A 25037-nucleotide genomic window follows, 5' to 3' on the forward strand; every position below is an offset into this window, starting at 1 on the left:
TACAACCCCAGTTGATGCATGATTTCCCCCATTGCAAGAACAAACAAACAGATTGTAGTTTGTCCAGATCAGCTGTCTTAACTACAATTTGGGGGAAATGTCATTTTAGCAGTAATTAAAAATTAACATTTGGTCTCACACCATTTAATTTTTACTGCGTGGCAGGTTACATTTTACAGTTACCGATTGTTTTTCAACAATTAATTGACGATCAGCACATTTAGTTGATGATTTGTTCCCATTTTAAGTCCCATTTTGTACCATTGCCATTTTGTTTTTAATGTGAACTACATTTCCCATGACTCCTTGTATTCCGAGTTTCAGATAAAAACATCCTGAAAATAACGGTCGGTTGACAGACTGCGGCAGTAGAGGGGAAGCGGGTTCATATATAATCGTTCTCTCCGAGGAATACAAATTCTGAAATTCCCCAAAATAAACCATGGCTGAGGGCGATAATAAAAGTGCAAATCTGTTGGTAAGTGGTCTGTTAACGTTACTGTTCCTTCTTACAAGCAGTTCGCCTGCTGTCGAAACATTTCCTATCGTGGTAATCTTTTTAGCAATATGCTACGCGGACATCTAACAGTCACTGCTGTCACCATCTTAACCAGATTATGAAAGTACGCGACAGGGTACCATAAAGATTAATCTGTCTCTTATTTGTAATTTTTAAGACGTGCTAACGCAGCGAATAATCGTTCTCTAAATACGCCACGGAAATGAAGTGCGTGATAAGATGTTAGCAAGCTAATGCAGTGCTAACAAGAAGGATTACTCTATATCTAGCATCTTACTAAATGGTTTTCTCACACAAATATTGGATTTATACGTTTAATATATTAACTGATGGATATTTTTAAGTTGTAACGTTACCTGTAGAAAGCATGGAGCTTTGCTGTAGATAAGCGAGACGAAATTATCCACACGCGTGTCTAACGTTAAATGGTTTTGAGATTAACGTTAACGTTAGTTGTAAAGCCACCAAGAACTCTGGTTGAAGTTTATGCTTTAGCCTTTTAAAATTCATTAAAAAATTTTACACTAACTTCTATTTTTAAGTGATATATCACAGAAAGGAAGTGGCCATTTAAACTTTACCTGCTGGTTTAAACGGGACATTTCACAGTCCCTGTCTTAAAAAAACACGAGCTCCTTTTTTGTTTTTATATACATTTATCATTTCATTTATCTCTCATAAGTGACTATTTTGTGTTTGCATATATGTTAACGTTCCAGCTGGATGTGCCCATCGGCCAAGACTTCATGACACTCCCATTTTAAAACAATCCAGATAGTGCCATGTCACATGACATAAGAGAACTCATTGTTTGAACAGTAATATTGACTAGAAGCATTTCTCTAGGCTCAGGAGACCAGTCAGCTGGAAGAGCAGCTGCAAGGATGGGGAGAGGTCATCCTGGCTGGAGATCAGTTCCTGCGCTGGGAGAAGCCGTGGTACCCTGCAGCATTAGTGGCCGCCACCACAATCCTCTTCACGTGAGTCTGCGGTTCATAGTGTGCATTAGTTCTGCTTCTTGACTTAAGGCCTAATCTTTCACTTAAATGAATCAGATAAGGTCACACACTAGAAAGCCCTTAAAGTATTTAATGATTTTTACAATCATCGCATTCTCTCTTGTGCCTCAGATAGGTTGTTATGCATTCTTAACTTATATCAAAGTCCCTTTAAGACAAGTAATTTCCCTCGGTGGCCATCTTTGAAATGCCTCTCGGGCATGCAAGTGCGGTCCCAAATGGCACCCTAAGCACTCGCGGTCTTCCTACGAGTCTGCACTTTCGTGACGTAACGCCGCTTTGACTGTCAGGAAGAAGTCTGCTGTGGAGCTCGCATCAGTGCGGGCTCGGCAGAAGTGTGCATCGAGGGCGCGTATCGACCGCAAAGGGGGCACTCGCGAGCACCCTTCTGAAACCTAAAATGACAAATGGGACACCCTATGGTCTCATAGACTTAACAGACATGCTCACGCGGCAGCCATTGCAAATCCACAAGACCGAAAGTTCATATGAAGTGTGCCATTTGGGACAGGGCCTATCTCTTTGAATGAGGAAACATTCAATTCTCCAAAACTGTTCAAGCTTACAATTAAATTTCATATTTGAAATCACCAATGAAATCTGACAACTGTCTAAACACTCCAATCATGACAAAACACAAAACAAGGGCTGGACCAATCTCATGCACAGTCCTAAGCGTGCATCTCAGAGCACTGACTGTTTCTATAGAAACCGGAGCTTTTAATGGCAGCTGCAGTGACGCTATGACTTTACTAATCAACGATTGGCTCTTTTCTTTAGAAGGCGGGACTTACTCTGCAATACTGCACATTGCACTTTCTCTTATTCATAGTCATAAGAGTGCACTGTCTTTTTGTATATGAAGTATTTGCCTATATATTGCAATCTATCTGATATTCAGAACAAAATTGTGAACAAAGCCACAGCCGAATTAACCGTTGCACATTTCCTTGCAACACACAGTAGTGGTGTTGATGAATGAATTAGTAGGCTATATTTGAACTAGGTTATATTTGAACATTTGAGTAAATGATTCAGCGACTCACTTGTAAAGACAGTGGCTGTGTCTGAAATTGATATAAATATAATCCGGACCAGAGCCGTTGAAAAACAGAGTTGCGACATGCTTTGATTTTGTGGCTACGTGGTTCATGGAGCTCAATAGTTCCAAACAACTCCAAACATTTAATCTCTTTGAATGTGTTTAAGCAGGATAGACAGCAGTTTCACTATATTTGCAGCAGTTCTTGGTACCCGCTCCCTCAGACCAGAGCCAATTATGATTTTGTGCTATTTATCAAAGTAGTAGAATTAATATTTTCTCATTTTGTTTGTCTTATCTTATCATTTTAGTGTTGTTTTAAAAGTTAAAATTTTAGGCTGCTCAGTCTCAGCAGTCTAACAGCACTCGTCAATGTCAAATGTTTAACACGCTACATGAAATACTACTGGCTAAATTCCTGAGAGGTCAACTTATGTGTTAAATTGTCAAACAATGCAGTAATTTTTTCAACTTACCTGTGTGTGTGGGTGTGTGTGTGTGTGCGCTTGAGAAACACTGACATTAATGGGGTTCAATGCTGGAACTATTCAGTGTTTGAAACTATTGGTTGCCCCACGACACACGTTACTTCCACATTCATCAGTTCCTATGCGAGTGTCGTAACACTGTTTTTTTTAACTGCTCTGATCCGGACGTACTTAATTTGTCATTGTCATTGTCATGTGACCTACCAGGGTCAGTTGCATCATTTCACTGCCATTTACAAATCCTCTCCCGTGGCCTTGTGGGATGGTAAAGTGTCCATTGGATGCAGACTTTAGAATCCTGCTAGAAGTAGTAGCCTAAGTCATCCAAGTGTTTGCCTACTGTTTTAAAAATACAGTGAATTCAGACATACTATACTTTTCATGGACTGTTTTTCGTCTCCTATGTAGTCGGAAATAGGGCTCTGCACGATTAATCGAAATTGACAGACTCCTCAAGCGTGGGAAAGACAGGACTTCTCATTGGTTCACATGCAGTTTCTGCTCTGCACTCAATCTTGAGACCAATCCCTAATGTTTAAGCCAACTGCCATAAATTCTTTAGGGCCTTTTGGATGCAAGAGGAAGGCCATAATATTCCATCCAAATCTATTCATAACTATGATTGGAAACCTTAAAACTGATTTAAACTACACACATTAATTTCATACTTATTTAGAGAAATAAGTATTCTCAATAACGGCTATTGTAGTGCAACATCTTACACAAATTTAGCTGTTAATGTACAAATGAATGCCTACATGACAGTTCAACCTCTTCCCATCATGCTTTGACTCTATTTGTTTAGAACATTGCCAAAGGTAATCTGGTGCTGGTTTGGAAAGAGAGAAATGCATTGATAAAACTTTAAAGAGATTATTCTAACTGTGTGTGTTAGACCATGCTAATGAGTTCTATGGGGAAAGAAGGGTGGGCCACACTGTGTGTGCCCCCTCGGATGCCAGCAGCCAATCGCAGCACTGGAATGGAGAAGTGCCAAATTGCGATCTCCTCCTCATCGGAAAGGGATAAATGTACCCTTTCAACACAGACACTCGTTGTCACAATCATTGGGACAGGATTAGTTATTTGCATATATGTATGTATGTATGTATGCTAAGAACTAGTGCTGCACGATTAATCATATCGCAATCACGATGTCAAGCCTACGTGATTATATGACGCAAAATGCTGCGATTTTATATTAAATAAACAAATTAGAGCTATTAACAACGCATCTGTTAATTTTTGGCATCCTTTGGCTAGTGTTACATGGTCCCGCTCTTATTCATGCAAATGCTTTTAAACCATTCATGCGTGATAAGAAAAAAATGAACGCGCTGCCTGTGAATGTCCTGACTGTGACACACAGAAAGACTCGAGCTAATATCGTGCGTGCGCACAAGACAGCACGCCAGAATACAGCTCTCTTTCGAGCTTGAACGAACAATAACACACACAATTATGCCAAAATGTCTTTTTGTCGAGTATCTTCATAACATAAGAGTAGTCTTATGATGAACGTGAAGAGTTGTGACTAGTGAGAGAATGAGGCGCGTGTGAGATCCGCGTCTCTGACAGCAGCGGCTGGTCTTAAAGGGACAGTACAGTAGCCACTAATTATATCTGTCGCTAAAGTTAATCAAAGAACAAAGGGAACAGAGAAAAACACTCACTGCTCTTGAATAAAGAACTTTTTTCTTTAGGCAGATTATCACTAATCTGTGTGTGCATTTATTTTCCTTGAGAACCAAGCAAGTTGACTCATGAAACCATTTGTTTATTACATCGCATATCGCAATCGCAATATTGACCTCAATTATCGCAATATGACATTTTCCCCAAATCGTGCAGCCCTACTAAGAACTAATCCTGTCCCAATGATTTGTATGTAAATTAATTGTTTCGGACATTATCTGCGATGTTTATGGTGGTCTTTAAGTGGTATATAGAAATTGTTGAGATGGGTGTCTACTGCACACTGACAACTGAACCAACACAAAATGGATTTCTTGTACATAATTTTGCCGAACATATTAAGCATGAACGTATATCTGGGATTATTAGCAGAAATTTATTCGAATATACAATAAATGTTATACTGCATACAAGCCCCTATTACAATGTTGTATTAAAAATCCAAGGTTTACCAGGCATCATCTTGCTTGGAGCGACAGTATGCTTGGACATAAAGCTTCATCTCTTTAAATCCATTCGCAGTCTGCATTATTTATCTGAATATATTATTTCTTGACTTACAATCGTAAATCTCATTTCAGAAGAATCATTTTGACATTTGTAATATATATGCTAAGGTGTCTTGTTGGCCATCTGATCTGATAATTGCTACTATAATAAAGATGAATGTAACTTTAAATAAGCGGGGGAATTTCCTGACTTTAAACAAATAACCATTTAAATGTTTAGGATGTTTGCTTTGTATGAATGTACAGGGAGACTTCAGATAGAAAAATGCTGAGTTGGGTAATGTTTTCTCATTATTCAATAGAAAATGAGACAGCACTAGGGATTACCAATATGGTGGCGCAGTGGCTTCACTTTTTATGATGTCATGAGCAATCCAGTCATATAGGTCAGTGGTCTTTGCCTTTATTAGTTTTATCTTTCCATAAGGTAATATAAATGTCAGGGCCGCACCCGCCTTTATCACTTGTATTTTATGCATCTTATGCACTTAATTCCTTTATTATTCATGATATTCATTTAGTAGTTGTTGATTTACTCCTGTTTATGGTAATAAAATGTGTTTTATTACACTTCTGTCTTCTTGGTGTTGATAATACAGAAGAGGCTCTACAAGTTAACGATGTCTCACAAATCCTTAAGATTGGTCAGATGACAGACTCCTTGCCATTAACATAACTTTATTTATTCAACAATCATCTTTGATCGTTAATTTACTGTTTTGGGCAACTTTCTTTGCTGGTGCCCCAAGGTAAGAGGTCATTTGACATTCTGACACTCACCTTGAGTGACATGACCAAAATGTACAATATTAATTTGGTGCCCATATAGACAAATTCCTTACATTTATGGTGCCCATTTTAAGCATGAATCACATCATATGCACACTTCAGAATCTCGCCGAAAGTAGTAGGTCATCCGGTACTTGGTCATCTGGACATACTACTTCTGTCACATACTGTTTTTGCTTGCTATATAGTAGGGAGGTATGTGATTTCAGATGCAGACAGTCAATTATTTTGTTGCTGAATGAATTTGAGTGAGTCATAGAATCACTGACTGAACAGATTCATTCAAAAATGAATGAATTTCTGAGCGAAACAAAAGTCTTTTCACTGGTCTCTACCTACTGGCTTAACCATGTAACCTGCTGAAAGAATCACCCACCACTAAAACACAGGCCAACAGTCTCAGAAAGTAAATAAACAATTAGCTTTAAAATTTAACCTGTTTAAGCTTAAACTTTAAGCTGATATTTTGCATGTTTGCCACAACGGTTAGGAGAATGAGCAAGTTCTAAATAGCGATGCCCTTTCCCTTCCCCCTTTTACTTTAAAGCAGTCGTGTGTCACTCTGTGTTTTCTGTTGTGATTATTTGTGTACAGTCATCAAATAATGAAATAAATTCAAGAGTTTAATTTCCCCTCTCTTCGTTGGCAGGCTGATCTACTACTTGGACCCCTCTGTGCTTACTGGTCTGTCCTGCAGTGTCATGATCCTGTGCCTGGCTGATTACCTGGTGCCCACTCTTGCCCCCCGTGTCTTTGGTTCTAACAAATGGTGAGTGAATGGACAACAAGCCCCGCTCTTAACCACAGGCTCTCATCGCAATCCCTTCATCTAATAGCAAGGTTACTATCAAATAACATGTTTCTCTTTAGAACTCAAGTGTTTATTTCTCCATGTAATAAAGGGCAAAAACTTCAGATCCCCTGAGAACACATGCAGGTATTAGCACAGCATGTATGTTCCTGCATCTTCTGATTCCATTTTAGTCTGTCACACCTGGCAACTTCCCTTGCTCTAGTTCAGGACCCTGGGTCTCTGGTGTCTTTGATTGACAAGTTGCAGTTGCTGCCGAGTATCCGGTGTCAGGCAGTGTTGGTTTGACTCAGCACATCTTCACTGTGCTGATCCCGCCTGTTCTCTCTGCAGTGAGAGGTCTTGCAATGTGAGATCAGAGCCCTGGTGTTTATTTTAGTGTCTGGCAGCTTCCTGTGGCTCTAAGCTTTAAGTCTTCAATATGGTCATGTTTATGCCCAGAAATAAAATGCATTGGCCAAGCAGAAATAGAAGCAGATTTCCTCATCATTGGATGCGTGTATTACCCATAAAGGCGCGTTCATTGAAGAATTAAGATATTGTTTATCATGTATGTTTTTTGAGGAGTGTTGTTTTGTTCCTGCACAGGACCACAGAACAGCAGCAGCGTTTCCATGAGATCTGTGGGAACCTTGTGAAAACTCAGCGCCGTGTGCTTGGCTGGTGGAAACGTCTGTTTGCCCTGAAGGAAGAAAAGCCAAAAATGGTACGCTCCTTAGACATGAAACAAGGAAGATGTTGTTCAACAAGTCAAAGAACTCACTAGTGACTCATAAGCATTTCACACTGTAAACCGTCATTTCACACCACTAATTTGGCTTTCACCCTGTTACCCAGCAGTAAGAACAAACAAACATGAGCCTGTGGTCATGGCTCTACCCATACATAATTAAAGAGCACTTGGTGCCGTTAGGAGAACATATTTAAGGGCACAGTCGATATTCAGTATTATTGTGTCGTGCAAATACAACAGACATTTGCACAAGCATGCATTAATAATGATTATGAAAGTCAGAAACATAAATACAAACAGCAGCCATGATTCATTTATTAGTCAGTAACAATCAGAATATAATTCTTAACACATTAACAGTTCTTGAGCATTCAAATATGTATATTTGGGGTCAGTAAGAGTGTTTAATACATTTATTTAGTAAGGATGCATTAAAATGATCAATTTGGGACCATAAAAACATTTATAATGTTACAAAACATTTCTATTTGAAATGAATGCTGTTCTTGTGAATTTTGTTCATCAAAGAATACTGAAAAAAAAAAAAGCATCTATCATGGTTTTCAGACTGGAGTAATGGAGACTGCTTTGCCATCACATGAATAAATTACATTTTAAAATATACTACAATTGAGAACAGTTTATTTAAATTATAATATTTCACAGTATTGCTGTTTTTACTCTATATTTGTGCATATAAGTTCAGCGTTGGTGACCATAAAATATTTCTCTCAGAAACCTTAACTAAAGCTTACATTTGATATTATACAAATGTATTGATTGGATGTCAGATGTTGCTCACACAAGTTGTTTGTGCAAGTGAAAACTTTGTAGCATTTCTGTAATATTGTTTTAACTTCTTCAGAAAATAGGCTCCTTCTCAGTTTACTCCATGTAACACATTTGTTCTACTTCTCTACAGTATTTCCTCTCTGTGATCAGCAGTCTTGTGGCTGTGGCCTGGATCGGACAACAAGTGCATAACCTCTTCCTTACTTACCTGATCGGTACGTATTCTGTTTATCTGGGCTAAAAATTAAGCAAACCACATGGAAGAAAATCCTGTGTTGAAAGGCTGTCGTATTACATTAGAGCAATGCACTGACACGCACCAGCCTGCAAACTGTAGAGAAGTCACGGTCCTTTATCAAAGCCTAGCTCATGCAAACGATGACTAGGCTGTGCGACAAAGAGGCCATTGTATTTAGGTCATGGAAAGCCAAAGTTCCCAATCCAAAAATATGCTGCCTCTTACCCTCCCTGCACATAAGATTTGTTCAGTCTGTTTGTACCAATTCGGTGAAATGTTCTTGTGCACTCATTTTTCATTTGTTATAAAAGTGTTACTCTTTATGAAATTATAGCACTATATACAGGGGTGCACATACCTTTTTTCGGCCTGGTTCTCAAGGAAGCACCTTGAGATGCTGCTTGGTACTCACACTTTACGCGACACACTTATCCTACAAGCTGCCTAAATGTAAAATAACACTGTGTTCACTGTAGAAATTAAATATAGGGTCATCTTTGTTAAAGCTGTATTTTTATTTTATTTTATTTTATCACCATTAATGACACAAAATGACAGCAGCCTAATGTTGTCTGAGACCGAATGCATGGATGGACCGAATATACTGACACACATCCGGTTTCTTCCTCAACTGTTCACTTGAGGAGATGGGTATTTTGATGTAATTTTGTGTGTATGTGTCGTTCAAGCGCAAGTAAACGAGGAAGAGAAATCAATTCTCTCTCTCTCTCTCTCTCTCTCTCTCTCTCTCTCTCTCTCTCTCTCTCTCTCTCTCTCTCTCTCTCTCTCTCTCTCTCTCTCGTTAATGAACACACTTATCATCATGATTGTTATCTTACCAGAGATGGGGGGGGAAATCCTACCCCAGTAAGTAAACGTGTCCCTGTCCCCAAAAATGCCAGAAATGTTGGTACTCAAAAGCAATTCCCTCCACGTTTTCTGCTGCGCATTGTTTATTTTTACCGCACGTTATGTGCACCCCTGAGCAGATAGGATATACAGTTCTATACTATACTGTATGTAGTTTGTCATATACTATTCATTAATATTATATGACACACTACACCAAATTCCATAATCCAAAAGATAACTTTTTCATTTTAAAATGTCTGTGGCACAGATGAGTTGTGTAGACCCGCTTTAGTCCTTCACAGGGCCATCCAGTTAGTGATTGTACACTCATTTTCTGTTTTGTATCAACAGTGAGTTTCCTTCTGCTTCTGCCTGGCCTCAACCAGCATGGCATCATCACCAAGTATGCTGGCATGGTGAAGAGAGAGATCAACAAACTTCTCAAGCAGAAAGAGAAGAAGAATGAGTAAAAGAAAAGGCTCAAGTGAAAAGTTGAATTCTGACAAATTTAAGAGTTAAACATGGTCCTCTCCCCCCATGCTTACAGTCAAATCTCTGAAGACCAACGTGAAGCATTTGCAGATGCTGAGCTGATAGTGAAAAGTAACATCTAGTAAACAGCTTAAATGTATGCTGAAATCTCTTGAGGTTCATATGTAATTTTTTCTGTTTTAGGTCTAATTTCAAATTATACATTTGTTTGCCATCAGAAGGAATTTTTTTTTTTTTTTTTTCTTCCCAACACTGAAATGTGTTCATTGTCTCGCATCTATGATTATTTGCATGTCATAGTAAATGTTAAGTCTGTGCAAAATGTAAAGACCGCTTAATTTCTTCCAATCAGTGAAGCAAACACCGAACATTTACTTTAACCAATTAGATGCACAGAACGCATCATCAGAAGTCTTGAAATGCAGCCTTTTTCTTCTTTGGATGGCTTGGAAACATGCATTTCTGCACTGTTCTGAAAATTGCACTGGAAAACAGAACTGGAGTATTTGTGTAGGGGATTTTAGACCCTTACTGCTGTACTAGTGCTGTGTGGACCTCATTACTGTCCTCAGGCTCTAGCCATTTCCCAATCCAACACCTGTTTCTGGGCTGTGTATATATATATATGTTCTTTTTTTTTTTCTTTGTATTTCTTTGGCTTGTTTTAAGTTTGTCTTCTGTACTTGTTCTTTTAATTGTCATTTTGTGTTTGAGTGTGTTCATTACAACAATAAACTTATACATAACTCATTTTGTTTCCCAAATCAGTCTAATTGTAAACTAAAACTATTAAAATTATTTTTGGTAATTGGAAAAAAAGCTGAAGTAAAATATAAAAAGTTGATGAAAAGTAAACTTATTAGTTGGTACTGAAATTATAAAGCTAGAAACAAATAAAAGTGGCTAAAGCACATACCAATTACTAAAACTTAAACCACAACGAAAATAAAAGCTAATTCAAAATCTTAATCAATCCTATTGTATATAAATAAGCCCAAATATGATATCATATAAAATATAGCATTAAAAATATTTACTCACTGAAAACTGTTATTGTTCTCCACTGTCTCATATCAGGAAAATTCGGATACTTTCTTGTTTATGTGAAGCTGCTTAGAAACTATTTCTATATAAAGTGCTATGAAAAAATAAAGGTGACTTGACAATGACTTGTCCAATTTTGAGAATTTATTGGTGTTGTGTTGTGACTTTTTAGCTGAGAGATTCAGTACAAACGAAAAGAGTCGCAATGTGTCTCCCAGCGCCGCGCTGCCCACAGAATGCACTCCCCAGACTGTCTTCTGGGCCGCCCAGGCCCCGCTGCAGCCTTCTCCTCTCCTGTTGCCCAAAAAAATAGCAATATGGCTCTTTGCGTGGTCATTTATGAGTCGCTTGCTTACTGCAGTAGCAATACACAAACATCATCCACTTCTGTAGAAATGAGTTTCGCTAAAAGCCCCTTTGGTACCTGTGATAATATTATGCCTGTGCCAGGAGACAGGTTGTCCGCTTGATTCATTTGTTTGATATCTGCTGGAAGTGGAGCTGTGCACTGTTTGATATGTGGTCTGGTACAGTGTGGCCTCAGTGGGGTTGGTGACCTCCTTCATCACAAAACCATCACGGTTCTGTGCCCTGTTCTGTACCCCCAGTCTGTGTAGGACATGATGCTGTACACATACACGACACAGCACCCTTTATAATAATTAGATGCATTGCGCGGTTGAACAATGCGTTTTAAGCAGATTCTTAAACCTTTTTACATACTCTGTAGGTTCAATATTGCCATCTACTTTCAAGATTCACTACAAATAGACAAATACACTCTCTGTCTGAATAAACACTTTAGACTTACTGGTACGATGTCCTTCGGGCCATGTAGATCTCTGGAGTGTGTCTGTGCTTGTTGTGTCACACGCATGTTACTGAGGTCACTTCTATTATGCTGAGAGGGATAACGTGAATCTCGGGGGAGAAAGACCAGTTCTTGACCGTCGCGTCCTCTCCCTGAAAAACTCTTTAAGAAACAGAACTGGAACTAGTTACTGTCACCAACATTATTCATTTAGATTTAATTTTCAGTTGGCTTTATGAGTGACGAAATTATGAGTGCAATTTTCTGTCATCCGTCTTAAGGCCACATTTATCTCTGCAGACTGTATGAATAAAACTCACTTCACGAGTTTACACATAGAATAGGCCTGCGTGTGAAGTGGAGAGACCGCGTATTTGGCATGCTGTCCGAGGACTCTGAGCTCGGAATTTGGCTCAAATGCAGCCAAAAACAACAAGCCAGCGTTGTTCTGCTTACAAAACAGAGCAAAAATGTTTTTCCAAGAAATTTCAGTACACAAAAAACTCTAGACAACATGAGCTGTGGAAAATTATAAGTGATTTAGGAACTTATACAACTTTTTACAGCGGATGCCATTGAAAACACGGCAAAGTCTCTCACAGCCTCGCTTTCATACCTGCCCTGGCTTCTTCTGAATAATGTGTAGACTAGAGCATGATCTTAACTTGTACTGTTGTATCCATGGTAACCAAGTAAGTACAATAATAATAATAATACAAATATTCAATTGCGCTCATAGTGTGCTCTTACCTCTGAGTGTGTTGTAGAATAAATAGATTTGGTCTGATCGCCAAGAGTCAGTGTGCTTTGATGCATTGGCCGCTTGCACATTACTGGACTCTCTTTGATTGAAGTCATCTGATGATTTTCAAAGACACCACTGCAGTTGAAGTTCTCCTCTTCAGTGATGACACGACTTGATAAAATCTGAGAAACACAGTATGATAGATATTCTCCTCTCGGCTTTCCGCCTCTACTTTGATTCTCATATAGCCTAGATCGTTTGTTGTTGATTATTGGTCTCAACGGGCGCTAATAGCAACGTCTAAACAAAATCATTTTTATCTGAAACTGCAAGCGTGAAAACGCATTTATGTCAGTACTTTTCTAAATATTACAAAAGTCGTTTTGGGAATCGGAGTCGGGGGGGAATCTAAAATAGAGGGTAGACATCACCAATGGGTCTTTGTGAAATAGAGGGACTGTCGACCCTGCTGTTTCTCTGCAGCTGTTCACATCAGAGCAATATATTTTCTAGGAAATAAAATGGAGGAGGCTATACATCACCTGAGTGAAATTGGGTAACATTAAATCCATTCAGTGTGAAATAAAGGGAGGCAAGTTTCCAGTTGTGTTGGTGGATTTGGTGACCAAATTATGAGATCCATCAGACCCAAATTATTTCTAAAATAACAGAAGAGAGAGGTTTAGACATCACCAAGTAAATTTAGGCAGAATTACAAACAGCATGTCCCAAAAAATATATTAGAAAAAAATATTAAGATGGTTTATTTCTCAATGTAACCTGTTTTACAACACCGCTCACTCGACATGGTTGTTTCTCAGCTGACTCTCCTGCCACACTCATGATAACTCTGATAATACTACGCATCACATTCTACATTAACTTCAAAAAACAGCAGATAAAATGCTTTATCTGCTGTCTGCCAACCCACACATTTTGCTGTGTTCCACTTCCATCCCTATTTTATGTGAGCATAAGTAGGCCTACTTGTTTCCTGTTTGTATTAATTGTTCACACATAATTTTGACAAAACTTGTATAGCCTATATATAATGCACAATCAGCACACAAACATTAGTGGCCTTGCTTAAAGAGACAGTTGTATTCAATAAACAAATGTAGAATAAAACAAAATTTAAAAAACCCATGATCAAAGTTGACTGAATTTGCCCCCACACTGAAACAATTCCGGAATAGCCAAAATGGCCATATTCCTTTTATATATTCACTCACAGTACAAGTCATTGAGCTCATCGGACACAATTTTCATTTAAACAGAACATGAATCGGGTGTGCTTTGAGAACACTGCTTTTCTCTGTGATAGCTTAGAGTCCTTAGACCTTTAGCTGAGGTGAAACTGCTTCCGCATTGAGCGCAAGTGTACGGCTTCAGTGCGAATAAATGTGTGTTTACTAAGATTATCTTTACATCTGAATCTTTTTCCACACTGAGAGCAAAATAAACGTTTCTCTTCTTTGTGACTTAGGCTAATATGTGCCTCTTAAAATTTCCTTTGTGTGGGAATCTCTTTCCGCATTGAGGGCAGGTGAAAGGTCTCTCTCCTGTGTGAGTTCTCATGTGAACATTTAGTTTTTCATGTGTTTTCAGGATTCCTGATTGCGTGAAACCTTTCCCACAATATGAGCCGTTCTCCAGTATGGATTATTTTGTGTTTTATCAGATAGGTTTTATACTCCCATGTGTTTTCTGGTGCCTTTTAAGGACTGTCTCCAGAGTAAACTATCTTATGTTCAGTGAGGTATGTGTAAAAGCTTTTCCACAATTATTTCCACTTGTGTAAGGCCCTTTGACTTCTGCTTTTTGGGTGCTGCTTTGTAAGAAATAGTTTTCAGTTTGGGAGCAACAGTGATTTTTCTCTATTTATGGCATTAGCTTTCTGATGCTGATGTTTCTCCTCAACTTCATCCAGATCTCGACTTTCCTCTTTCTTCCATCAGGCCTGAAATCACAACATTAAAATGATGATGATCATTTGGGATATCTAAAAAAAAATTAAAGGAAATAAAACTGAACCCCAGAAGAGATTATGATGGTTTGAATGCATTTTGAAGTCATTTACTTTCTTCTTTTTTTTTTTTTTCTTCTAATAACAACAGACGCTGAATCTGGTGATCTGACTGAAGCTTAGGTAGGCTATTACAAAAAAAAAAAAAAATTTGAATAAAGAAAAACAAAGAATGGACACCAACCTGCTTGTTTCTCATTTTTTTATTCTGCAGGGTTCTAGATCCCACATTACCTCATTCTCCTTTTTGACAAAAATCATCTTTACAGTAATAACACTTGAGATATGTACAGCTCCCCTCCAATCGTAAGACACTCTTCTTTTCTTTTGTTTAACAGCGGCACGCAAACTTAAATTAGCGCGTTACCGCCACCTACTGTTAGCATGGACCAGACACGCTATACATTTCATTCTATTGTTTTTATTACAGTACGTTAAGCATTAACACACACAATGACTAATTAAAATATACATATGTGTAACATGCCAAGAGTATGAGTAATCATACTTTGTACATACATTGGTTTATATTTAGCTTCGTAAAAAAAGAAACACCAAAAGAAAAAAAGAAAGAAAAAAATCAAGTCAGGGGAATAAAATGAAAGTATAGAAAAAGAAAGTCATATTAAAATTGTGTTTGTTTAGGTTTTAGGTGTCTTACATGCTTTAGAATTTCACTATAATGCATAGTATATTCATAGCCTATTCTTGTCAATACAGTTGGGTCTTTCAATTTGATTGGTTGAATCACCACAATGGAATGATATATACTTTTGACCAGTAATAAAATTCATAAAAATAAATAAAAATAAACGACTTTTAGTGTCCTCCAGGTAGCTATATAAGCTTGGCCTTTTTAAGTATAGACACATTATAAAAACTGTACAGTCAGTGTTTCAGACCCCAATCTGACTACCTTGGTTTTATTTCTTTCCCTTAAAGTCGGCATGAAACCGAAGTTGTGACAGTCTTTACTTCCCTATTGTGACGTATATCCCAGTGAAACGGCTTCTCGAACAGGAAAAAATGTAGGACGGGTCTTGATTTTGTCCGCCAGGAATTGATTGGATGGTTGTGGTTTGCTATTGGTCGATCTCATGTGAGTGACAGGTTGACCCCGCCCTCACGCCAGTAAACACATCATCTGAGAAGCTGCACGATAAGTTATTTTGATTAAAGAAATAAATCATTTATAATTAATCCTGCAATATACCATAAAATAACAATTTATCCATTTTGATTTCATGGTGACTTTACATTTTCTTTGATAAACGACTTTTGAATGCACAAACATTCTGCTTCCATTTACATTTGACCGAATGACAGATTATTCCCCACTAAAGGTTCTAGAGTAGATCTTTTGGCAGAAAACTCAATCTTTGGCCAATTCTGACACTTTTTTGATTTCAGCAGAACATGAATCGGGTGTGCTTTGAGAACACTGCTTTTCTCTGTGATAGCTTAGACCTTTAGCTGAGGTGAAACTGCTTCCGCACTGAGCGCAAGTGTACGGCTTCTCTCCAGTGTGCAGTCGTACATGTTCTCTCAGGTTTGCTTTCTTACTGAAAGTCTTTCCACAATATGAGCACGTGTACGGTCGCTCTCCCGTATGGACTTTTTGGTGTTTTAACAAATAGTCGGCTCTGGTAAAGGCTCTCCCGCACTCTGAGCACACGTGGGTTTTCACACTCTCATGTATTTTCTGGTGCGCTTTGAAATACGAATGCCATAAAAACCCTTTCCCACAAACAGAACAGACATACGGTTTCTCGTTTTGATGAATTTTCAGGTGTCTCTTTAGGTACGACTCCAAAACAAATCTTTTATTGCAGTACTCACAGGTAAACTCCCTTTCTTCAGAGTGAGAGTGGCGCATGTGAATTTTCAGACAGCTTGCCCATGCGAAACCCTTTCCACACTGAAGGCATTTGAAAGGCTTCTCTTCTGTGTGAATTCTCATGTGACACGTAACGTCTCGTTTACTCATGAAGCTCTTTCCACACTGAGGGCAGGTGAAAGGTCTCTCTCCGGTGTGGATTTTTGCGTGTTCCTTAAGGTGTCCATTATTGATGAAACTCTTTCCGCACTGAAGGCACGTGTAAAGACTCTCTCCGGTGTGGATTTTGATGTGGTCATTAAGGCTCCTTTTATAACTGAAACTCTTTCCACACTGAGAGCAGGTGAAGGGCTTGCCTCCATTGTGATTCAGTAAGTGACTCTTAAAGTGTTCGTTACGCTTGTAACTCTTCCCACACTGAGGACAGACGAAAGGCTTCTCCTCATTGTGAATTAGTATGTGATCATTGAGGTTTCTTCTGCGTGAGAATCTCCTTCCACACTGAGGGCATGAGAACGGCTTCTCTCCAGTGTGAGTTATCATGTGATCGTTGAGGTGGCCTCTATGGGCACAGCGCTTTCCACACAGAGAGCACGTGAAAGGCTTTTTGTCTGTTTTTTGTGAAAAAAATGTTTCTGTTTGGGAGCAACTCGATGATTTTTCTCCAGAGAGGAGATCAAGAGCTTTCTGATGCAGATGTTTCTCGTCCACTTCACTCAGATCTTCCTCTTTCAGATTCATCTGGCCTGAAATGACAACACAGGACAAATGGAAATAAGAAAATATAAAACTGAGCAAAATCATTTTGTTGTCATTTATTTGCTTCATCTGTTTATGTGTACTTGTCTAAGCGGCTGTTAAGATTTTCATAACTAGACACTGAATCTGATGCTGTCTATAGCAAGTTTTGTCAACATTTATTTGAGAACAATCAAGAATAGACACAAACCTCCTTGTTGCTCATTTTGTATGACGCAGGTTTCAGGATCACACGTGTCCTTTCTCTCCTCTTTAATAAACATCATCTTTAAAGTTGCATATCACCTCGAGATATTTCGTCTTGTTTGGAAACGTCGATGCGTCTGAGATGACGGTATACTGCAAGCGTTTTATTGTGTTTAATATTCATTCGTGTCTTTCTACTATGGACTTAAAAGACGTTTGAATGTAAAATATGTTTTTCAAGTTTGTAGTCAGATGTAACCTGTCATTTACTGGGTTGCGTTGTTGTCATCGTCTTCTTGGTTGTCAAGAAAAAGCACCTTTTGGCGCATTACTGCCACTAACTGGACCGGAGTACGGACATGAGAGGACAACAAACTTCTGCAGCTTTATTTATTTATTTATTTATTTATTTATTTATTTACTTACTCGTAAGAAAGTCTGTTCTACTGACTTGTCATTTAAACAATACTTTAACTATAAAGTAAACCATATTTAAACAATGCAGGCAGCCTTTTCATAAATTCATAAATGTATGAAATTCACAGTCAACAGTTTCACGTGTAATTCGGTATTGCCCTCGCCACACACACACACTCACACAAAACATGAAAAACAAAATTATACATAGGCTATATTATCAAAAAGGTTTCATTAGTTAATATTAGCTAACTACTTTAGTTAACATGAATGAACAATACTTCTAATCTACATAATTTATTCATCGTAATGTTCATTTGAACATTTACTAAAACGTAATTAAAATCAAAGGTTTTATTTGTTAACATTAGCACTGTAAACTAACATGAACAAACAATGAACAACTATTTGTATAAACTAACATTAACAAAGATTAATAAATACTGTAACAAATGTATTGCTCATTGTTAGGCCTACATGTTAGTTAATACATTAACTAATGTTAACAATTGAGACCTTATTGTAAAGTGTTACCTATCAATCATAACAAATCAAATACTGAGATAAACATAAGAATGTTACTGTAAGAGAAAATGAATAGAAGTTAAGATAAATTAATAATAAGAATGAATTGAAGACTATAAGGCTTTACAGTGACTTACAGTAGGCTATTTTTGCTGTTATTTCTTAGCTGTTGAAGTATGAAGGTAGTGACCTATTTATATTTTAGGTAGCCTAGTAAAGGTAGTGTTTTGGTGATTTTCCATGAATAATAAGTGCATTTATGCCATATTTTAAATGCAACATTTTTATCAAAGAAAATTAAACCAAAGCCACAATCATAAAATAAATGGACAATTATCTATTTTCCCTCTTTACAAAAAACACAATTAAAGCCAATGTCTTTCCAAATCTTTGCAATCAAGGTTTTGTTCACAACGCACAGATCGCCGCTTGTCAAACTGACTGCAATACATACAGTGTACGGTAGATGGCGGTAATGCGTCTCTCCGTGAACAACAGCATCCGGAAATACAACAACAGACAGAGCCGTTTTCGGCTGTTGCCCTGTGCGACGTTAACTGGTGGAATTGAGAGGAGGAGTAACATATTCTGATTGAAAAAATGCCCGTTTGTTCAGCTTATAAGTGCAAGAAACGCTCCGATGGATCCTATAAAGAGGCATACAAAAGGGGCGAGTTTTCTTTTCACACGTAAGTTTTTTTTTTTTTTTAAGTTCCAAGTCAACCTCAAATGGAAAGTCCACTAATCAAAATATACACACACATGATAACTGTTTCAATACTGTGTAGTTGCCAATCAGACATGCCACAGTTTTGACAAAGTATTGTAATGGTAACCATCTTAAGGGACTGTTGTCATCACAACGTTGGCGTGTGTGTTGCGTTCTGTTAGGTCGCGATGGGGAATATACTGTATTCCAGTGACTCGAATCTTTTGAAGGTGGAGGCCTGGAGGGTAGTATATTTTGTTTAATTCAGAGCTGAAAAATAAGTGAGTCAAGAGCAGAACAGACAGCGTTCTGCAAGTAGGAAAGTGGGATTATTAGAAGTAAGTTACCCGGTAGGTGGCAGTACTCAGTGTTCAATCTGTCCTAAAATCCCACTCGAAGGACAGTTTCCGGAAATACTAAATACGCTCTTTCAATGATGTCTGGAATGTATAACGTGTTAAATTGCATTGAAGTTGAATAAATTCTGTCTCTCTGTAAAAAAAAATGCCTGTGTGTTCAGCGTATAAGTGCAAGAAGCGTTCAGATAGAGAGTATAAAGAGGCATACAACAGGGGCGAGTTTTCCTTTCACAAGTAAGTTTAATATCTCATATTCGTAGTTTCAAACAACCATACAAAAACGTATCTCATATTTAAATTTACACGCACATTTGTCCAACATCTGTACAGTTTTGTCACACATGCATTAGTCAAGTCAATTGTATATAGCCTAGTGCTTATACAATACAGATTGTTTCCAAGCAGGTTTACAGTGATAACAGGAGAATCATGCACTTCTGCTGTTGTTCAGTAAATTCAATGTTGATTCAGTTCCATTAACGCTTATGCATTTCTATATGTGTCTGTTTGTTCCTTCAGATTCCCATTAGCTGATGGCTTGAGAGTGAGAGAGTGGCTCCGTCGGATGAGATGGCAGAACTGGTGGCCAACTGGAAATTCAGTCCTGTGCTCGGATCATTTCGAGAAGGACTGCTTTGAACAAATGGGCAGCCACAAACGATTGCGAAAAAATGCTGTCCCGACCATCTTTAATTTCCCTAAACATCTCCAGTGGAAGGCAAGTCAAAACAGTTTTTGAATGTCTTTAAATGTTGTGGTTGTTATGCATATCTGCGTATTTCTTGTGTTGCTGCTACATACTGCGGATTTTCCTCTCATAAACTCTTTTTAATTTGTACCTTTCTTTGTAAATGTTTACACCCAGGTACCAGCTGTCAAGAGACGATCTCTGGTATGTATTGGAGGTTAGAGTAATCACTCTTCATATCTAGTAAAGATATGGCTAAATTTCCAAAAACATTGGTTCTTTACATCAAGGCGTTTCTAAATAAACCAAAGTTGTTGGTTTTCCTTTTCAGCCTTTGTCATGTTAATAGTTTTGCATATTGTTGGGCTTATGCAGTTAATGAAAATAGTTTGATTATATTTACATTTATTTGCATGCTCTGTTGTGGGGTTTCCCAAGCTGGGGTTTGTGAGGGAACTGCAGGGGCCGTTGTTGAAAAGCCAATCATTAATGATATCATAAACATGTCAAATAACAATAAATAATTGTAAAATAAAAACAATACAAATAAACACTTGCAATCAAAAATAAACACTTACACCTGTAATGAGACCATTAGCCAACATCCAATGTTGTTAAATGATTAAAAATGGCCTTAATCTAAGGGGGTATTTTGGGACACCACACCTCAAATCATAACCAGTTGAGAACCACTGTTTTAAAGCTCTTTTTAAGTCTTTCATTATCATGTTTAAAACCAGAATCGTAAGCCAGTTGAAGTGCCTATCAAACCAAAACCGACCCCAGTGTCAGCACCAGTAACACCACGGTAGGGTTTTTGCAATTTATGAAATATTTCTCAAATAAATTATTCTCTCTAATTGTTTTACTACTTAACATCTCTCGGTCATGGTTTGGTAGGCTTCAGGGAAAGTTTGTTCGTGTGACTGTGGATTCTGATGGTTCCAGTGGCCCCTTTCATGCTGGCAGCTTTCACGATGACTACTGCAAACCGCAGGTTCATAACTGTTGATTTATTATTTTTAGGCTTCTGATTGTTGAGCATCTTATACACTTGTGCATTGTATGTCACACAATCTGTTTTTACAGAGCTTTCAATGGATGAAGCTATCAGAGGGTGATGATGATGAGGAGGATGATGATGTTGATGATGATGATGACGACAATGACACTAGTGTATGTAGACCTTTACAGTCTTTCAGGTTGTAAAAGTAAAAACTTACGCCTGGCAGATGGAAATCTCCTGAATGATGTTATTTTATTTTTTAATGTACATACAGGATCCTGGAAATGATGTCGCTTATGATGATGCACCTCTTGACACGCCTGATAATCCAAACACACAGTATATCAGGGTATGCCTCTTACAGATTTGTATTTAAGTTCTCTGTTACTGTTATTGTTTTGCATGAAGATTTGAAAGTGTTAGTCATAATATAGAAATGTTATGGTTACTTTCTGTGAAGGCTATGACATGCCAAGCCGACGGTCGGACTTTGGGCCGTCAGTGAGCGTCCGTTGGGCTGGTTTTTGCGCTGGCAGTGTGCCCGATTCGGCATGTTGAATTGGCGTCGAGGCCGTCGGTGCGAGAGATCACTCTGATTGCTGTTCAGTTTAGCAAACGAGTATGAGAATAAAAGCAAAAGTGATAAAAGCGAGCCAAGTCAAGATGACATAGACAGAAGGCCGTTCTAATTTTACGGCCTCTTTCCTGAGCATTCCGATATGTCAATATTTTCATAACAACATGAGCCGTCCGGAATGAAGAAAGTCATGTCAAGTCACCTATGTTTATACAGTGCTTTATACAATACAGATTGTTTCAAAGCAGCTTTACAGTAATAACAGAAAAATGATTCAAATAGTGTCATTGTTCAGCTCAAGTCAGTTCAGTGTTGATTCACTCCGTTGTAAAGATCATCAGTTATTAGTTCATTTCATCTATAAAGCAGTTCTGCAGAAAACAGTGATGTCATCGTCCAGCTCAGTTCAGTTCTCATCTGATATTACTGCAGTCAAATCAATAATATTGCTGAATATAAGTGTCCCCAACTAAGCAAGCTGGAGGCGACAGTGGCAAGGAACCAAAACTCCATCAGGTGACAGAATGGAGAGAAGAAAAAAAAAAAAAACAGGCTCAGTCTGGGGGCCAATCCTCCTCTGGCCAACGAACGAACACTGTGATCGTAAAGAGATCAGCTAGATATCAGCATGATTGATATTCAAAACGGTAAGCAAGCGCTGCTTTGTTTATGGTTTGTATATCTGCGGTCCAAGTTTCGGTTAAACTTTTCTGAATGGCGAATATAGACCATTGATGCCTGCTGATATGGACGGATATTTGCTTACACGCAGACGCAGAACGCACGTGCAAGTTGACAGTCGCCTTTAGTCCTTTTGGTGTGTTCAAACGCAGCTTTTTGTCCCAGATGAAGCTTACGCAAGGTGACAACACAGTCAGCTTTCTTCACGCTTAATCTTTAATGTCAGCTTGATGTGTCACGGCCTTAAAATCATTTTTACATTTAACCCCTGGTCTTCTATTACCTTAATGTCTCTATTTTTCAGGTGACCGAGAGATGGCAATGGCTGAGTATAGATGTAACAGGGCCATTTCAAGAAAGCAAAGGCGCCTATAGCCACATTGTGGTCATCTGTGACTATTACACCAAGTGGATTGAAATCTTTCCATCGGAAAAGCCTAATTCTGATTCCATTGCCCTGCTTATGTGTGATGCCATTTCCCGGTATGGTTTTCCTCTGGGATTTCTCACACCTTGGGGTGCCAGAGGGATTCAGGTCAGAACGGTAAGCCCTACATTATGATTTGGCTACTTATTTATAATTGTGAATTGTATTTTTATGGTTTCAAATGTGCTGAAAAGTTTCAAAAATGTCTCAGTGCAGTTTAGTTTGTGATCGTCTCACATTTTGCTTATTTTTGTCAAGGTTAACCGAGCACTCAATAATATTCTGATGATAAAGGATATTTCCCTCGTCTCTCGGCATCATCAGGCTTCACAGCTTGAGCCTCACACACAGTACCACATCGTCAAGTGAGTTTGGAATTGTTTGGATGTAAATCAACATGTTCCAGAGCCTGGAGTTATTTTGAAACATTTGTGGTGCTGTTTGTCTACAGTATGGTAGAAAATCTGGTGAAGAAGCATCCAGAAAGTTGGCATGTTCATTTGCCTGTCAGCGTGCTGCGCTTCAACTGCAGTGTGCACCCAGAAACCAAACACAGACCTCTGTCTCTTCATCGCAGTGCGGGAACTAAACCTTATACATCACCCAGAAATCAGCCAGTATGTATTGTATTTACTGAAATGTTACTGTGACATTGCAACAGCTTTGTCCACACTGGCAGCCCAAATCCAATTGATTTATTGGTTATGATTATGTCAAGAATCACGAGCAGAATTACACTGGTATTTTAGTCATTTTGTTTAGACATGGACAAATGCGGTGGTTAGTTAAGTTTTGTGATTCTACACATGTATGCACAACAAAATAATTGATATACATCGTTCAGAAATATTTTTTATAAGAAGTGTCTTGTGCTCAAATACAGTACAAGTTCAAAAGAACAGCAATTCGAAGTCATTATAAATGACTTTACTGGCACTTTTGATCAATTTCATGTATCCTTGCTGAATAAAAGTATTAATTTCTTTCTACTAACAAATTCTACTGACCTCAAACTTTCGAATGGTACTGTATACATAGTATATTATTAAATTTGAGTATGTGTTTTGTTTTTCAATCAAGCTTAGTGAAGATGATCTTGCGAAGTACACTTTCAAAATACAGAAACCAAACCCTTTCAAAGAAATTGAGGCACTGAAACAAATATTCCGTGAGTATGATCACCTCATGTCCAAATCTCTATCAGTTTAGCTTTCCTTCATATCTGTGCTCATTATCAGTTAACTTTTGTTAACACAGGAGAATCAGCAGACTGCATTGTCGTTTCATGAGGCAAAAAACATAGTAAGTATGAATTAACCGTAGTACTGTATTTGTTTTCTACATTTTTTATTTTTTGTCATGAAATTGTATAAATTGGAATATGTTCTACTACTGCATATTCAACTGTTTTACTTTGTTTCCTCTGTTGCTAGTGTGCTTGAATATCGTAACTGGTGTGTGACTTCAAACTGAAGGTCAAGTGAGGAAGCTCCGTACAGATGAAGGGATGGAAAATAATGACGTTAAAGTCCATTTAGACCCAGACTGAGGTGTTGTTTATTTGTGATTTATTTGTATTTATTTTTTCATATTGAAATGTTATGCAGCATTGTGAATAAATACCGTTAAAGGTATAAGAGAAGAATATTAACTGTAAAATAAACTGCTTTGAAAGGAATTTTCTTTGGTCATTTTTAACTGTTTATAAATGACTGATTCCACCAGACTGAGCCAGCAAAAGATAATCTAATGTTAATAACCAACAGCTATGTTTACCATGATGCCATTATAAACTGATGATGCCACAAATATTCATGTGAGTTGCAGGCAATCCTAAAGGATATTGTGGGGGCCTGACTTTTTCTTTTTAAATAAACCTTTTTATAATGTTGACTCAACAGTTTATTCCAGCAAAGTCTTATTCAGAATAAACGGTTTATACTTCTTTTGATGTCTATCATTGTGTATTTCATGCCCATTTGTAATTCCAAGCCACACAGTCCCAAGTATACTTTCTAGAATGTACACTAAATAGCCAAAAGTAATATGATATCCTATTCTTATTAACACATTCGACTATTCCAGCAATCCCAGTAGAAACAAATGTTAATGCTACATCATACATTTCATACTAAAGCACGAATATTATATGCATTAAGATTTGTTCTCACTGGAATAGCCAAAAACAGTACACTAAATAGTTGGAAAGTGTAAATGGTTTGTGCCTAAGCAACAAGTGTTAGTTAAAAAAATAAATGTA

At 37.9% G+C, this 25037-nt stretch overlaps 4 protein-coding genes across 6 annotated transcripts; 2 read left to right on the forward strand and 2 right to left on the reverse strand.

Annotated features, from left to right (window-relative positions):
* The first annotated feature begins 249 nt into the window (after positions 1–249).
* Positions 250–10730, forward strand: arl6ip1 (ARL6 interacting reticulophagy regulator 1). The gene is made up of 6 exons (XM_084421053.1): positions 250–478; positions 1367–1500; positions 6712–6831; positions 7462–7579; positions 8529–8613; positions 9840–10730. The coding sequence occupies exons 1-6, from the start codon at positions 443–445 to the stop codon at positions 9956–9958; spliced, it is 612 nt and encodes a 203-aa protein (XP_084277179.1). The 5' UTR covers positions 250–442; the 3' UTR covers positions 9959–10730.
* Positions 10731–11149: 419 nt separating this feature from the next.
* LOC311298275 (uncharacterized protein) lies at positions 11150–13061 on the reverse strand. The gene is made up of 4 exons (XM_084421064.1): positions 12586–13061; positions 11836–11997; positions 11449–11650; positions 11150–11318 (listed from the first exon to the last, which is right to left on the reverse strand). The coding sequence occupies exons 1-4, from the start codon at positions 12691–12693 to the stop codon at positions 11206–11208; spliced, it is 585 nt and encodes a 194-aa protein (XP_084277190.1). The 5' UTR covers positions 12694–13061; the 3' UTR covers positions 11150–11205.
* Positions 13062–13782: 721 nt separating this feature from the next.
* LOC311288903 (uncharacterized protein) lies at positions 13783–17693 on the reverse strand. 2 transcript variants are annotated; one of them, XM_084406542.1, is made up of 3 exons: positions 17393–17693; positions 16446–17189; positions 13783–14540 (listed from the first exon to the last, which is right to left on the reverse strand). In XM_084406542.1, exons 1-3 carry the CDS (start codon positions 17466–17468, stop codon positions 14503–14505), a joined length of 858 nt encoding a protein of 285 aa, XP_084262668.1. In that variant the 5' UTR covers positions 17469–17693; the 3' UTR covers positions 13783–14502. The 2 variants fall into 2 exon arrangements, with proteins under 2 accessions (XP_084262668.1, XP_084262667.1); XM_084406541.1 differs by lacking the exon at positions 13783–14540 and having other exon boundaries at positions 14815–17189; positions 17393–17690.
* Positions 17694–18824: 1131 nt separating this feature from the next.
* On the forward strand, positions 18825–24670 carry LOC311293348 (uncharacterized protein). 2 transcript variants are annotated; one of them, XM_084413558.1, is made up of 13 exons: positions 18825–19019; positions 19918–20116; positions 20264–20290; positions 20827–20894; positions 20987–21083; positions 21176–21262; positions 21367–21441; positions 22655–22894; positions 23036–23142; positions 23229–23394; positions 23858–23945; positions 24035–24079; positions 24211–24670. In XM_084413558.1, the coding sequence occupies exons 1-12, from the start codon at positions 18931–18933 to the stop codon at positions 24064–24066; spliced, it is 1275 nt and encodes a 424-aa protein (XP_084269684.1). In that variant the 5' UTR covers positions 18825–18930; the 3' UTR covers positions 24067–24079; positions 24211–24670. The 2 variants fall into 2 exon arrangements, with proteins under 2 accessions (XP_084269684.1, XP_084269685.1); XM_084413559.1 differs by lacking the exon at positions 18825–19019 and adding an exon at positions 19399–19632.
* The last annotated feature ends 367 nt before the right edge of the window (positions 24671–25037 follow it).

Source organism: Rutilus rutilus (genome assembly GCF_951802725.1).
Source record: "Rutilus rutilus genome assembly, chromosome: 1".
Lineage (NCBI taxonomy): Eukaryota > Metazoa > Chordata > Actinopteri > Cypriniformes > Leuciscidae > Rutilus > Rutilus rutilus.